Here is a 14,421-nt window from a genome sequence, read left to right as displayed (position 1 = left end):
AATCCAGAGGATCATCAGTACCTACTTCAAGAATCTGTACTCTAATGAAGTGGAAAACACAGAAGAAATGGACAGATTCCTAGATCCATATGAATTGCCAAAGTTAAATTAAGAAGATATAGAAATTCTAAACACCCCACTGACAATCAGTAAAATTGAAAATGTAATAAAAAATTTACCAACAAAGAAAAGCCCAAGTCCTGATGGCTTAACTGCTGAATTCTACAAGACATTTAAAGAAGAACTTTCACCATTACTCTTTAAACTCATCAAGGAAATTGAAAGGGAAGCAAGGCTTCCAAATTCTTTCCTGGAAGCAAGTGTTACTTTGATTCCAAAACCAGAGAAAGACCCAACCCAAAAAGAGAACTACAGGCCAATCTCCCCTAATGAACACAGATGCAAAAATCCTCAAGAAGATATTGGCAAACAGAATACAGAGGGTCATCAAGAAGATCATACACCCTGACCAAGTCAGATTTATCCCAGGGATGCAAGGATAGTTCAACCTTCATAAATCAATTAACAGAGACAAGGACAAAAACCATATGATCGTCTCAATAGATGCAGAAAAGGCATCTGACAAAATCCAATACCCATTCATGATAAAAACCCTACAGAAAATTGGAGCAGAAAGTCTTTATCTCAACCTGATTACGGCTATCTATGAAAAACCAATAGCCAACATCATACTAAATGGTCAAAAAAATGAAAACTTTCATGCTAAAATTAGGAACAAGACAAGGATGTCCACTATCACCACTCCTGTTCAATATAGTTCTGAAAACATTAGCCACAGCAATTAGAAAAGAGAAAGAAATAAAAAGAATAAAGATAGGAAAGGAAGAAGTTAAACTGTCATTATTTGCTGATGATATGATACTTTACATAGAAGACCCAAAAAACTCCACCAAAAGACTTCCAGACTTAACTGACAGATTCAGTAGAGTAGGAGGATACAAGGTCAACACTCAAAAAATAATAGCCATCTTGTACACAAATAACAGACTCACTGAGAGAGAAATTAGGGAAACAATTCCTTTTACAATAGCATCCGAAAAAAATGAAATAAGTAGGAATCAATCTAACAAAGGAAGCAAAAGACCTCTACACTGAAAACCACAGCACTCTGAAAAAAGAGATCAAAGAGGATACAATAAAATGGAAAGACATCCCTTGCTCCTGGGTAGGAAGAACCAACATAGTGAAAATGGCCATACTTCCAAAAACTACTATATAGACTCAATCCAATGCCGATTGAAATTCCAACAATTCACTTCACAGAACTAGAAAAAACAATCCAAAAATTCATTTAGAACCAGAAGAGACCTAGAAGAGCAAAAGAAATTCGAGGCAACAGAGACATGGCTGGGGGTATCACAATCCCCAACTTGAAACTATACTACAAAGCTACTGTGATAAAAACAGCATGGTACTGGCAAAAGAACAGACCTGAGGATCAGTGGAATACATTACAAGATGCAGAAGCAACTCCAGACATACTCAGCTACCTAATCTTTGACAAAGGTGCCAAACACCATCATTGGAGGAAAGATAGCCTATTTAATAAATGGTGATGGAAAAACTGGATTTCAACCTGCCAAAGATTAAAACTAGACCCATACCTATCACCATGCGCTAAACTAAGATTGAAGTGGATGAAACGTCTAAATATTAAAACAGAAACACTAAACTTGCTGGAAGATAAGCTAGGTGGAACTCTTGACATTGGCATAGGAAAAGACTTTATGAACAAAACCTCAGTAGCACGGGAACCAGCACAAAGACTCAACAACTGGGATCTCATCTTATTAAGAAGCTTCTGCACTGCAAAAGAAACCACCAACAGAGCTAAGAGACAACCTACAGTGTGGGAAAAAAATTATAGCAGCTATACCTCAGACAAATGACTACTATCTAGAATATATAAAGAACTGAAAAAAATCAGATCCCTCAAATTCAAAGACCCAATTCAAAAATGGGCATCTGAAATGAACAGACATTTCTCAGACAAAGAAGTAAAAGCAGCAAATAAATATATGAAAAACTGTTCAACATCACTGGTCACTCGAGAGATGCAGATGGAAACAACACTGAGATTCCACCTCACCCCAGAAAGAATAGCTACCATCAAGAAATCAACCAATAACAAATGCTGGTGGGGGTGTGGGGAGAAAGGAACCCTTCTCCATTGCTGGTGGGAGCGCAGGCTGGTGCAACCACTGTGGAAATCAGTATGGAGAGACCTCAAAGAACTAGGACTAGAGGTCCCATTTGACCCAGCTATTCCCCAGCTGGGTATCTTCCCCAAAGAATTAAAAGAATCATACCACAGCGATACATGTCCACCCATGTTTATAGTGGCACAGTTTGTAATAGCTAAAGCTTGGAAACAACCCAAGTGCCCATCAACTGGAAACTGGATAAAGAAGATGTGGTTTTCTTTTCATAAAATGGAGTACTACTCAGCCATAAAGAACGAGAAACTAGAGTCATTTATAGCTAAATGGATGCATACAGAGGCCATACTCTTAAGTGAAATAAATAGGACACACGTGTAAATACCGAATAGTTTCTCTAGTGTGAGAAACTGCAAGTGTAAATAAGGGTTAAAATGATTAAAATGAATAATTGATAATTTGAAATAGGAAAAAAGATCCAAAGAGGTAGGGGTGAAGGGAATGGAAGGGGAAAGGAAAGAAGGGAAAGGAAAAATTATGAGAAAAGAAAAAAAATGGAAATGTAAATAGGGAAGGGCGCACAGGTAATGGGGAAAAAATAAGAATCAACATACATCATGTACAGGTACAAACACCCAATGATAAATGTAAACGTATTGTATACCTAAAATGTACCAATAAAAGAACTTAAGACTAAAAAATAAAAATTTTAAAAAAGGTACATAACCACCATTAGTTTAATCCTAAAAGATGTAGAAGATATTTTCCAGTAGGACAAATGATGGGCAAACTGGTATTAAGAAAAACATGAAAAGGGATATGGGGTTAAAGTTTCCAAAGATCAATATAGGTGAAACTTATGGATTAGGGATTACAATTGAAGATGAGACTTAAGACACAGACATGCTTCAGAATGTTCAGTTCTTTTACATTTATGCTATAAGCAATGGACAAGTGTTGAAAGGTTTAATCACTCTCTTCTCATGAACTGTTCTCTGAAAAATCTGTTTGTATTTAAAGCTCATCTTCTGTAACCCATTCCTTTAGTTATCACAATCTATCTGGATGATGAAATGTTCTGGAATTAGATAGTGATAATGTGTTAAGGTTTATATCTAGATGTCCCCCAAAGACTCTGTGCTCCTAGGTGGGGCTTTGGAAAGGTATGGGATAATAGATTAGTCTATTCATGGGTTTATAGCTGGGTGTGATGTTGGGAGGTGAAGGCTGGTGGGAAGAGGTGGGTCACTGTGGACGTGGCCTGGAGATAAATATGTATTTCCTCCTTCCTTGATTGCTACTGCTTTCTGCTCCTGGATGCCATGTCATAAACTCTTTCTCAGCCATCACCCTCAGCCATGCCTCCATGCCTTGGAGTCAGTCAACTATGAACTGAAATCTCTATGAACTGTAAGCCAAAATAAATCTTTCCTCCTTTAACTTGTGAGTATTGGCTATTTCGTCCCAGCAACAACAAAATAACTAAGGTACCATAGTTACCAATCATGTGAATACACTATAAACTGAAATAAACACCTTAAAATGATGACTTTCATGGTATTTGAGTTATAACACAATTTTTTAAATATAAAACTATATTTAAAAAAAAAAGAAATCCTAAAAGCAGTTTTTCAGATTGAAGAGAAATAATGGAAGCCCAGGTATACAATATATATTAAATGTCAGTTATATGCGTATCAGTTAAATATATTATATAATATAGGCACAACAAAATGACTAAAAGAAAGTATATCAAAATGTTAAAAAGTAATCTCTTTTGATAGCTGAATTTACTTGTATAGACTTTCTAAAATTTCAACAGGCATGCATATTCTTTTATAAAAAGATTAACAGTTGAAAATGGTTCCAAGATTCTCACTGTTAATTTTACTAATTAATGGGTTTTTTTTTTGAGACAGGGTCTCATTGTGTAATTCAAACTGGCCTTGAAGTCACTACATAGCCCAGGCTGGCTGGCTGCCTGTCTAGTGTCAGGATTACAAATGTGCAACACCACACCCAGCATTAACTGCTATATACTTCTCTTTGTGACAATGTTAAATTGATTAAATTCACTGATTTGTTTCAAATGAATTAATGCCATATTTCTAATCTATTTTCTACCTTTTGTGGGTCAAGGACATAATTTAGCAGTGCAAAACAAAACCTCAGTGCTTACATCCAAGAGCCAGACAATTGGGTAGTTTGAGTTATTCTTGGATCTGGAATTTTACAAAAACAATTTGCAAATGAAAATGCAGATCAGGAAACTAAGAGGACCAACATATCTAGAAAAACAGATAAGGCAACTATTAATTCTGGCCCAAGTAAACTGACATCATGAATCATATTGCTATTTTAAAACTCCACAAGAATCAACCACTCTTAGTTATCCAAACTGGGGTAAAAATAAATAGTATTACTAAGTTAAATATAGAGATGATTGACTATCTAATTTTGGGGTTTTTTGTTTTTGTTTTTTGGTACCAGGGATCGAACTTGGGTCCTTGCGCTTGTGAGGCAGGTGGTAGCACCACTGAGCTAAATCTCCGACCCTAACTAATTTTTAAGCATTATTTCCTACCCAGAATGCCCTTAGCCCATTTCCAACAAAAATCTTTTCTAGGGGCCAGGGATTTAGCTCAGTGGTTCCACCACCTGCCCCCAAGCACAAGGACCTGAGCTGGATCCCCGGTTTAAAAAAAAAATCTTTTCTAAGCCGGGCATGGTAATGCACGCCTGTAATCCCAGCACTTGGGAGGCTGAGGCAAGAGGATCATCATGAGTTTGAGGCCAGCCTGGGCTACATAGTGAGTTCAAGCCCAGCCTAAACTACATAGTGAGATCCTACCTCAAAAAAAAGAAAATCTTTTCTACAGCAATCTCTCCCTTTCTAATAGCAACCCCAATAACTTATTTATCACAAAATGCCAACACTGAAATTAAACCTGAAAACTGAGGTTTCAGTTTTTTTAAAAAAAAACACAAAAACTGATGCTCAGCTGCTGGGATGACTTGGCGCATGTGCCAACAGAGTGCTCTGCTTGCCCACATGCCATAGGTTCGCTACCACTGAGCTAGCATATGATAAAAACAATTATTTCTGATCAAAAAAGAGAAATGAACTAACTGAACAATGTTAAGGTAACAGGCTAGATGTTTAAAAACTGCACCTCATCTTACTTCTTTGTCAAAAGGTATTTCAGAAGGATCATTTAAATGTATGTATTAAACCACAGAGTACTAGAAGTAAATGCAAGTATCAGGGTAATTTTGAGGTGAAAATAACCCTCCCTTAAAATGTCACAAAAAGCCAAATATTTTTTATGAAGCCAAATATTATAAACCAAGGTGTTTATCATTTAACACACATGTATGTGCACATATACAGTATATGTATAGTTTGATTAGGATTTTTTGCTTTGTTTTTGTGAGTTTCCAGAGATCTCAGGCCCACATGCACGCAAATCAAGCACTCTAACACTACGACACACACACATACACACACACACATTTCATATGTCATTTATATATATTTAAACTACTGGGCACTAGAAGAAATGCAAGAAAAGGAAAACACATTTTCTCAAAATATGTGAATTACAAAGTGATCCCCTAAATAAGATAAAAAAGAATCTTATAAATAAATTTTTTTTTAAAATGAACTCCCAACAAAAAAAATGTAGAAAAGATCTGAACTGGCAACTCACATTAACTCACAAAGAAGTAAAAAAGTGTTAAACCTTTAACAATTCACATAACAGCAAATTAGAAGAGGAACATATTTATTTGACTATGTGTCAAGCATTTTCATCACTACTTTACAAACTTTCTGACTTATGTTCACAACAGTCCAAAAACTAAATAGTATTAACCTTGCTATATCACAATAATAAAACTCAGTAAATTGTATTGGGTACCTCATGTAAAAAGAGATGGACCAGTTAGGTACCTGGAGTTAATCCTTTTAACCACTGCTCTACTGTCTCTGAAAATGGAAAATCATTCTTTCCTTCATCAAATTAGAAAACAATGAATTAAAACTCACTGTCTAAGATAGTGCGCAGACCCACTATATATGTATATTTATACGTGTCTAAACTTTTTGAAAATAAGGGTGGAAATTACACATTTTTTAAAAATTTAATGGGAATCCCCTTGAACCAAACACAACAAATATGTTATACAACCTGTTACCACCCCTTCCTTGGGAATACTACTTCTATTATACTCCACACTGGTACTTCTGCCATGGAATTCCTAACCCCCACCCTACCCCAACCCAACCCCTGTGCATAGGTATATAACTCAGGCAAGGAAGGCTTTTTTGGACTTTTCTCTGAAAATGATAGATGGATGCTAGAAGGAAAAGTTCTCTTCTTGCTTGGGGTGTAATCCAACTTGTTTTCCATGTTAAAAAAAAAAAAGGCCTCATGCAGAATAAGGCCAAGCAATTAGAGCAAAAAAATGGAAAGGAAAACAGTTCCTAGCCAACATCATTTAAGACCCCAGGACCTGCCTGCCTGAAGCCAATCAAGCTGAAACATTTTAATTAAGAGTCAATCCATTTTGTTTTTTCTTTCTTTTGAAGCTGGACTTCGATTATTTGTATTCAAGAGAATCCTAATACACAATACAACCTCATCTCTGAGAATCATCTTAAGTATATTTGACAATTGTGAAATGAAAAAAATACAAAATGTAACTTCATGTATGTCTACCAAAAAACCCAAAATGTCAACCAAGTGGTGCACACTTGTAATTGGGATGCAGTGACTTGGGAGGATGCAGCAGGATGATTAAAAATGTGAGGGCATAGCCGGGGATTTAGCTCAGTGGTTCCGCCACGTGCCCTGCAAGCACAAGGTCCCGAGTTTGATCCCCAGTACAAAAAAAAAAATGTGAGGGCAGGGGCCAGGGATTTAGCTCAGTGGTTCCGCCACCTGCCTTGGTCCTGAGTTCGATCCCCAGTACCAAACAAAAAAAAATAAAAAATAAATTAAATGTGAGGTCAGCCTAGGCCACAGCGAATTCAAAGCCAGCTTGAACCACATAGTGAGAACTTATCTAAAAAAAGGCCATCAATAGAGAACTGGTCAAATAAATTACAAAATGTTTTCTCAAACTTGCCTAATCAGAATCTCTACGTCATTTGCACAGATACCTAGGCCCTGGAAGATTCCAATGTATGAATTTTATGGGCTAATCGGGGAAGGTAACTTTGAACAAGCAATTTTTAATCCTATAATTTTCATCATCAAGATAGTTTGAAAACTTCAAATTTTGGTATTTCTACATAAAGAAGCATGCAATTCAGACATTTATATGAAAAACATGTCCAAAACAAATTGCTAGGGAGAAAGTGACAAGTTATAAAACGCCTATCATTTGGTTCTCTTCGTGCAAAATTACATAACTATTTGTGTATGTTCATATTTGATCACAGCACTGTGATCAACCAGGGTAGAGGTACTGTGACAATTCACAATGTTTCTGGGACTGAAATAGAGCCCTGGCATCCCTAAAGATTCCGATACATAGTCTATTTAAGAATCTGTGTTCTAAATTGCTCTCATTACTATGAACATGTCATACATCCCTGAAGCAGACCTGCACCAAGGAAAGTCATGATGGTCATTAAAGGAACAATGGTCATCAAAAGGCAATAGAAGATACTCATACAGTAAGAATTTCAATGAGTTTTAACAGCATTTTTGTGATTTTGTGAATATTTTAGTTTTATTTAAGTGAATCAGTATTTGTAGTGTTGAAGAGGGAAAAGGTTTTTATAAAAACTATTTTTTGGCAGTACTGGGATTGAGTATACCCCCAGGTCATTATTTATTTTTTATTTTGATACAAGGTCTTACTAAGTCACTGAGTTGCATAGGCTAGGCTCAAACTTGTGATTCTCCTGTCTCAGTCACCCAGAGTGCTAGGATTACAGGTATCTGCCACTATGCCTGGCCTAAAGTAACATATTTTTAGCAAAGCAAATTTATCAAAGAGATTTTATGAGATGAGAAAAATGTTATCAATTTTAAAAATTCAATTATGAAATTAAGGATGATTGGTTTCAAAAGCATTAAATCCTTAAACAAGGATTATAGCTAAAGAGCCAAGGGAAAATGCAATAGGTAGTACTATAGACTTAAAATTCAACTGACAAGTAAAATATTAAAATAAATTTATTCTTTTTCAAGAAAAATTATTTTTTCAATAATAAAAAAGAAAAAACAAGATTTAATTTTTTTTGGGGGGGGCCAGGGCTCAAACTCATGACCTTGCACTTGCAAGGCAGGCGGCAGAACCACTGAGCTAAATCTCTGGCCCAAACAAGATTTAATTTTGTTCACTTATTCTGATAGTGACAATCATCAATACACAATCCATTTAATTCACTTTCTATATCTTTAATAATTTTCCCCACTAAAAAAACCCCTCAAAATCCTATTTATGTTCAAAAATTAAGTTGGCAAGTCCCTAAAAGGACATTAATTCAAAATAAGTGCAGGTGAGAAGCAGAAGATAACATCCAAATAAAAATTAGATTCAATTCTAAATTTTTTAATAGAAAATACCCACTTATGAGGGAAAAAAAAGCAGCAATGTTTAATTTATATATAAATACATAATGTACATACACACACACACACACACACACACACACACACACAAAATACTTACCCCATCCAAAAGAGTATTTGATAAATGCATACGGAGATCTTTACGAAATGGAAATTCCAGATTTGACACGTGAAACACTGAGTTATCTCTATCAATCATAAAAACTTCATTTGTGCCATCAATCAACATCATATAACTGTAAATGAAACATTAAAAAAGTAATATTAACAATACAGTATCAACAGGGTTATAAAAAATAATAGCAGAGGGGCCGGGGATTTAGCTCAGTGGTTTGGGCGCCTGCCTTGCAAGCTCAAGGTCCTGAGTTCGATCCCCAGTACCAAATAATAATAATAATAATAATAGTAGAACTGGTTGCCCTTAAATTTACTACATTCTTCCTATAGGAAGGTCCACTAGCATCCCTCTCTCTAGGATGCAAATTAAATACCACAAATAACACTTTTAAACTAAAACAGAGTATGAGGAAATATTTTCTATGGAGACAATGTGATATCCACAAGCAACCTTATGAGTCATCTTAAAGAGAGAATGTTTTTCTAATTTTTATTAGATCTTAAACATCAAAAGCTTACAAAGTTTATAAAACAAACATATACACACCTGTAATTGCATTTTAGGGCTCAACAGACATATGAACTAAATATTATTTTCTCCACTGCAAAACGGAAAAAAAGCAGGGATTTGCAGCCAGAATTTAAACTATCCAATAATGCTCTCTCTACCATACTAGCTAACTGAACATTAGCTGTTCTCTGAATCACTACCATCATTATTAAGATATAATTTCAGGAACAATTTTTCTTCTCATTCATGACTATAAAATTAAAATATTTTTAAGCACAAGCTGTAAGAATTTTCATTAGTCTTTATTTTCTCAAATCCAATCACTACTGTGGGGGAATTTATACACTTTAACAACCTCTCATTCTTCAAATGGTCAAGTTAGCATCTCTGATTTCCATCAATGGATCATATCAAGCATAAAGTTCTACTTCACACCATACAAAAAGTAAAGTCTATATGGGCTGAAGTTCAGGAAATTACTGAGTGAAAGGCTAGACTACCAAATGATTAACAGCAAGACTTGGGATTAAAATAAAGACCATATTTAGGCACCAAAAGCTTCAAAGAATGTTGAGAAAAACCGATTGTAAGAATAAGAATAAGGTTAAAAGGCATGACTCTCAAAGAAACAATCATTTTGTGTAACCATTCTTATTTGGTATTCAATGTGAAGGAGTGGAAGAATAATCCCTGAAAATGGAAAACAGACGAGACACCCCCTATTCACAAGGTATAAGAGATATGTCAGAAAAAAGCAGTAACAACTAAGCAAATTAAGATCGGAGGCAGAAGAAACATTCAATGAAGAGATGGAAGCTGATAGAGAATTTGGAAGATCATTTGTTTACCATAAACAAATTCTCTAAAGAGCAAGGTATACATATTTAGTATAGGCGAGAACAAATGACTAAAGTAAAAGAAGTGTCCAAACAAAACGGGGAAGAGCAATAATAAAGCCCAAAGGGGCTTCTATTGTGGGACTACTGTGCTGGTGTTTCTAAAATAATTAGCTCTCATGGGCCCCTTGAGCCTCAGAAAGGCACAGATTGCTCAGGTCTTCACTATATATTGAAATAGCTGTACCTAAGGTAGATGGGTAGTATGGAGACACAGGTTTCACTAGAAGAAGTAAAAGCAGCCCGTCTGGACTGAATGTGCATCTGAGAGATGCCAAGCCAGCAGTAGGCTCAAAACTAACAGGAATATTCAGTTCTTGAGATCCTCTTTATATACTTTTTTGAAGTACCAATTCCAAGTAGGTAGGACATATTTAGGTTTCTTAAAAGAAGTAAGTAGGGATGGGGATATGGCTCAGTGGCACCATGTCTGCCTTGCAAGCACAAGGTCCTGAGTTTGATCCCTAGTACCAAAAAAAAAAAAAAAGTAGTAGCAATCCTCTGGGATTGTGTTTCAAAAGGAATTTAAATCAACATAAGGAAAAATCAAATAAAAAGCAATATGATATTATGATATCATCTACAAAAATGGTGCTAAAGACCCAATCCATCATGTTGCTTAAGGACCAGGACCAGTATTTTGCAAGCTCAATAGTCAATAAATAGGTATTTCACAGAAAAACAAGTTAGGGAAACACTGTATCTTTCTCTTAGAAAGTCAAGATATAGGATACTTAAAAGTCACCATAAAACATATAAATAAGTACATTTATATTATTAAATTCATTGTCTCCTAAATTTAACCTTGGCATGTTAATTTAACATAATTAACATAATTTAACCTAATTAGTATTACATATACATAATCTGGGAAAAGATGATTTAATGCTAATAAAATCTTACAATGTTAAAAAGAAAAAGAAATAGATTGCCTCTTCTGAATATACAATGAATCAGAATTAAATTTAATGTACAAGTAGAATAAATATTAAATCTCAGAGGCCTGGTACTCTTGCCTGAGATACAGATAGATATCCTTCCTTTTTATTTCAAGTAGAATTATTAGTTAAAAAGAAACACTATCTGTGTACATGTATATCAACAGATTTAAAAAACTAAGGATGAAAAGGCTTTAGAGGATAGAATTTACTACAAAAGATTGCTCTTGGGAAACAGCTTACATCTGCAAGATAGCAGAGAAATTATTGAGCAGTTGGTATTTAGAGATTCTCACACACATAAATTTTCAGGCTTTAGAACAAGTTGCTAGGCTATAATTTTTTGGCTTGAATTCAAATTCCAAATTTTCTTTTGTGATGTGAAACTTACAAAATGTAATGAGGTATTTCATGTTAGAGAAGAAAAGAACTCCAAAGTCTCTGAAAGTAGCCAGATTATTTGAAAAGCAACTACCTCATAACACTGCCAGATATATGCATAGTATATAACTATAGTTATATTTTCAGTGAATGCAAACCACTAGTGTAATATAGTTTCTTATTAGAAAATTATATCAATTGCAAATTTAATATTCAGATTTATAAGTATTTATTCTATAACCATTTTTATTAAAAGATAAAATTTAATTAACTCATTAAAATTTCAGTGAATTACAAAACACTGATTCACTTTTATTAAGTGCAAATACCTAAGCTACACAGATTACAGAAAAGCCAAACTGATAAAGTACTCTATAAGTGTAGGTTTTTCAGCCTGACTAGAAATAAATCTTTCAGTCTTTCTCTGGCATTAAGATAGGAGATATATAATCAAGTAAAACACCAAAATATCTTAATAAAATTTAGAAAGTAAGTAATTCAAGAGGAAAATTGATAGAAAATACTTGTCAGTAGTTTGAGCCTAGCCTGGGCAACTTAGTGAGATCATGTCTCAAAATAAAATTTTAAAAAGGGCTAGAAGTATGCCCCTAGCTTGCACAAGGTCCTGAATTTAAAATTCCCAGTACCAAAAAAAAATAAATTAATGCAATAAAGTATACACTGATATCCCCTTCAAAAAAAAAAATACTGGCAACTAATAACACCATAAAGTCTTAGTTCCTACCAATAGCCTTAAAGTAAAATGGGCTTTGGAGATCTCATAATTTAATCTCATCACCAATTCAGACCCAACTCTGATTAATTACACCTCTAAATATCTCACATTCTGGAAGCAGAGACCATATCTATTTTCTTCTTTCCTATAGACCAGACGCCTTGCACAGCAAGCCTATATGTATAAAGAAGTTTATCACATTTGATAATAGTAAAAAAGTATTACCTTCACAGAAACTAGAAACAAGAAGTCTCTTCTCCTACCTTCCCTCTAGCGTCCCCAAATAACAAAACCCAACAGGAAGGACATAGCCAAGGGAGCAGGGAAATGTAGTTGGTGGACTCCAGCCCCTTCCAGTATAAAAGAGTGGCCTGCCACTGAGAAATAAGCGGTAAGTGCAGACCACTAACTTGCCAAAACCCATGATGGGGTGGTGTCAATCTGTGGACAAGAGAAATGTGATGGACCAAGTGAGCAATCACAGTGGCTAAGGTTATAGTGATAATGATATATTACAGATAAGTGGATAAATTAAAGATGTTTAAGGGGTGAACTGACAGGATAACATGGGGCCAAGAGAATAGGAGATGTCAAGAATGACCTCTAAGCTTCTAGCTTGAAAAACTGAGTACATTTACTAATCCTTAAGCCATTTGGGGAATGAAGAGGAATTTTGTTTAGGAAAAATGATAGACACTATGAGTTCAGTTTTAGACATAGACAATTTCATTTTCACAGTAAAAACCAAAGGCCTAGATTTTCTCTCTTCCTGTCTCTAACCGGTGGGAAATAGGCTCAGGAATTCCTTTTCCAAGACCTTTAACTTAAGTGAGCGACAGAAGAAAAAGCATACTGTAATTGAAAATTTATTTGTGGCAACAGCTGAGATGCTGTCAGCAAGTGCCAGCTTTGACTTCCTACTAAAAGTGTCCCTGGGCCCTGACCTTGGCTATGGCCCTTGCTGCTGGCTAACCACAAGTCCTGTTCATTTTCCAAGACTGGTACTCCAGAGAGCTTCCCGATATTTTTCTTGCATAAATCAGTTAAAGTTGATTATTACTCCTTACAGTCAAGAATACTAATGGGTGTAATTCTGGGTTTTCTTTTCTTTTTTTCTTTTTGCTCACCACATACAGCTGAGTTCAAGTAAGTTAAACATGCCTTTGATGTAACTCCACTGTTTCATTCCCAACATATCTTCAACACCAAGGGTTACGTAATACTAGCTATTTCTATATTTTAACTTCATACCAAAAGACATGACATCTACTTTTCACCCTTCAACAGAGACAACTGTATAATGCCAAGCCCTGAGTTAACTTTCCCTATTTCTCTCGTAAGAATCAACTCTCAAACCTCTGTTTATATACTGGCTGTTTCTTCTCATTTCTATTCCCAAAAGTACTGTCACACAACTCCCTGAAAGCTAACTCTTGAAGCTGTAGAAGAACAGAGAAATAAATTCAGGTAACAAGACTTCGTACAAAGAAAATTCAGAGTTTAGAATCACTTTCCAAGATACAATTTATAAACCTTCCTGATACAAGAGCAGTTGGTCAGATCTGCCTCTTATTCATCAACACTTCTCATACCTTGTTCTAAAAACAATGTAAGAAAAGGGCCAGGGATTTAGCTCAGTGGTTCTGCTGCCTGCCTTGTAAGCACAAGGTCCTGAGTTCGATTTACAGTACCAAAAAAACCATATAAGAACAGCTAACTTCCCAAACCCTAGCTTTCTTTCTCCCCCATGAAACTATGTACACTTTGCGGGCTATCGCTCATTAGCTGGCCGCTCAGTAAATTCTATCTCTGATCATCTCTTTTGCAAAGTGGTTCCATGTCCACGTTAATGAATTTTTTTCCTGTTTCCTTCTGCTCTTTAGAGAAAAAGAAATGATTATTTTATGTTAAGTGCATTTTATCACAATTTTTTTAAAAAGAAAAAATGTTTTCCTCCTTATCACCTTTACTTAGTTTCATTCATGAATCTTAATTCTGATCAAACCTACTAAAACATCTGTATCGGCAAAATTAAAAGTAATAAGTTTTTTATTACATCTCAACAAAATAATAAA

The 14,421-nt window shown here is 35.1% G+C and overlaps 1 protein-coding gene across 4 annotated transcripts in view; it reads right to left on the bottom strand.

Annotated features, from left to right (window-relative positions):
• Rngtt (RNA guanylyltransferase and 5'-phosphatase) overlaps nucleotides 1–14,421 on the bottom strand; it is a 314,302-nt gene that overhangs the window by 204,760 nt on the left and 95,121 nt on the right. For all 4 annotated transcript variants that reach the window (XM_013077976.2, XM_021240735.2, XM_021240736.2 and 1 more), the window contains exon 9: nucleotides 8,868–9,003. In XM_013077976.2, the coding sequence (XP_012933430.1) occupies nucleotides 8,868–9,003 (136 nt within the window). The remainder of the gene's footprint in view (nucleotides 1–8,867; nucleotides 9,004–14,421) is intronic.

The sequence above is a fragment of the Heterocephalus glaber genome, unplaced genomic scaffold, assembly GCF_053883595.1.
Source record: "Heterocephalus glaber isolate CG9 unplaced genomic scaffold, H.glaber_assembly_v1.0 deba00001523, whole genome shotgun sequence".
Classification (NCBI taxonomy): domain Eukaryota; kingdom Metazoa; phylum Chordata; class Mammalia; order Rodentia; family Bathyergidae; genus Heterocephalus; species Heterocephalus glaber.
This window is presented reverse-complemented; position numbering and strand designations above follow the sequence as displayed.